The 2779-nt window shown below is 39.9% G+C and overlaps 1 protein-coding gene across 1 annotated transcript; it reads left to right on the top strand.

The window, feature by feature from the left end:
- Nucleotides 1-624: 624 nt before the first annotated feature.
- LOC149007589 (expansin-A23-like) lies at nt 625-2244 on the top strand. The gene is made up of 2 exons (XM_089165290.1): nt 625-772; nt 1622-2244. The coding sequence occupies exons 1-2, from the start codon at nt 625-627 to the stop codon at nt 2242-2244; spliced, it is 771 nt and encodes a 256-aa protein (XP_089021416.1).
- The last annotated feature ends 535 nt before the right edge of the window (nt 2245-2779 follow it).

Here is a 2779-nt window from a genome sequence, read left to right as displayed (position 1 = left end):
AGAACTCCCTAGTTAAACCAAACTTATGGTTGCGTATGGGTGGGTGAGAAATGATCATCCAGTTCCCAGATTGGATGTTGCCCGTGTGCGCTGTGTGTTCTATTTGATCTCCATTTTCTTTTATGAACCATGCAACCGAGTCGCATTCTCTCTCCCTAACTTTTAACTGCTTTTCAAATCGAAAGCATCTCCATACACTGTAAAGTATTACTCTCGGTTTTCTTTATGTACAAGTAAAATCCAAAAGATTATTAACCAAAAAAGAAAAATCCAAAGATCATTATGATCTTCTTTTTTTGGTAAGAAAAGGATCATTATGATCATATGCACGGTAAATAAATATTTAATCTTCAATACAAGATTTATTTGCCAAAAATAGTCCAGAGTATCTGCATGCAAAGTAAATTAATTCGTAAGTTATTTTGGTGCTTTCTTCCTGAAATTCTCGACGGGTAAATGTCAAAAGATATGGACGTGCTAGAAGGTTTCTTCTAAGACTTGAAAGACCCATGCTTACCTCATTTTAAGTATAAATACACGATATAAACATGAAGGGAAGGCAACATCCACAGAGACAGAGAGCGGTGAGAAAGAAGAGAGAGAGAGAGAGAGAGAGAGAGAGAGATGGCTTGGTGTTGGTCTAAGTTATGGGTTATAGGAATGGCTTTCGTTGCTATTACTGTGGGTTCCAATGCGTCCATGACCCAAGGTGGCGACTTTGAAGCTGCACATGCGACGTGCTACGGCGATATGTCCGGAAATGAAACTATGGGTAATTATCTCCCCAAGCTCCTGTTTATCTTTTCATGACTTTGTGATTGGTGTAATGAAATTATGGGATTCAGTTCCTCACTGTCTCTATCCATTTAAAAGTTTGGAGAAGAGACAGAGACAGACACAATCAGGTAGTCTGAGAAGTTCTTTCTTTCTTTGATTTTAGGGAAACAGATGTTAGCCACCCTAGCGCTGTAGCGCATACCGTGGCATGCAAAATGAACAGCAAGTCCCCAAGGCATTAGCCTTTCCATGGTGATGCTGTGAACATTTTACATGTTGCACGACTGCAGGATGCAGGGTAGCTAAGGTTCTCTTAATATTCTTCAAGAGTTAGGGGAAAGAGATTCTCAGCCACCCTTGCAACAGAGCTTGGCATGCAAAATTATTATCGACCCCCCACCAAAAAAAAAGAAAAAGGGAAAAAGATATAAGCTTTTACATGGTGATGACATGATGATTTTGCAGCATGCAGGTTCTAGTTTTCTAGGGTAGCAAGTTAACATTTACTCGATCCAGATCCTCTCAGTTCCAGGTTGCCCTTCATCTTGTCCATCTAACCATCGGATGGACAACATGTGGACTAGTTTAATTGTAACGATTGGACCAGAAGGAGAGGCTGAAACGGAATCAATCAGTTTCTAAAAAGTGTGATTCCTTATCCACCCGACGATTATAATTAAACTAGTCCACGTGTCACCTATCCGAAGGTTGGATAGACGGGACGAAAAGTAATGTGGGATGGAGAAGATTAGGATCCACATTCTCTTCCCCTTTGACAGTTCCTAGAAAGTAATTGATATGATATGATATGATATGATATATTCACTTTTGCTTTTGACAACAGGAGGAGCTTGTGGGTATGGCAATCTGTTTGATCAAGGATACGGCCTAGAGACAACGGCTCTAAGCACAGCGCTCTTTAACAATGGCTCCACTTGTGGTGCTTGTTTTGAAATCATGTGTGACAAGGCCTCATCACAATGGTGCATTGATGGCTCTGTACATGTAACTGCCACTAATTTCTGCCCTCCCAACTATAGCAAGCCTGATGGGAACTGGTGCAACCCTCCATTGAAGCATTTCGATCTCTCCATGCCCATGTTTGTCAAGATAGCTCAATACAAGGCTGGCATTGTTCCAGTTCTCTACCGACGTGTAGCTTGCATTAAACATGGAGGTATAAAGTTTGAAATGAATGCGAAGGGGAGTCAATACTGGATACTGGTATTGGTGTACAATGTTGGTGGCGTTGGCGATGTTTCAGATATGAAGATTAAAGGTTCCGATACAGATTGGATACAAATGACAAGAAATTGGGGTCAAAACTGGCAAACTTTTGTAAATTTGATAGGGCAACCCTTGTCATTCCAAGTGACTACTAGTGATGGTAAGATGGTGCAATCTGATGATGTCGCACCAAAAGACTGGCACTTTGGGCAAACCTTTTTGGTAAGCAGTTTGAAATGAAATAAGGGGCTTTTGAATTTGTGAAGCTAGAGCATAAAATTAATTCCTTTTCCTCTAAATCTTTTTGAACCTGAGAATCCAGTTTCAGTGACGAATAGATTGGATTTTGTTGGTTTTTTTTTTTTTTTGGGGGGGGGGGGGGGTGGAAAGAGAAATATATTAATTATACTTCACAAGTACATAAATCATGTATATTCACAATGGAGTATTGGACCACTCCTTCCTATCACTGCCATTGGATGAGATTATAGCCATATTAGGGAACCATTTCAAGAGAAAGAGACAGTTAAAAGCAAGAAAACCTAACATGAGTAGTTCCATTAGAGATATCCACCAAAAAACCAATTAAGCTAAAAGGCCAAGCATGATTCTTTAGTCTAGGTAGATCAAGGGTGGCTTTCACATTGCACCAAATCTCCTAGATCTGTCATTGAATAAGTTGTACATGATCTTATATGCAGTGAATCATAGCTTCCAAAAAATTATTAGACCCTATCCACCCCAAACTAGTTACTTGGAAGGAGTCTTCCTAAAA

This window comes from Hakea prostrata, chromosome 8 (genome assembly GCF_041222555.1).
Source record: "Hakea prostrata isolate BN-2017 chromosome 8, UWA_Hpros_2, whole genome shotgun sequence".
NCBI lineage: Eukaryota > Viridiplantae > Streptophyta > Magnoliopsida > Proteales > Proteaceae > Hakea > Hakea prostrata.
Note: the sequence above shows the minus strand (reverse complement) of the source record. Positions and strands in the feature narration are given on the sequence as shown.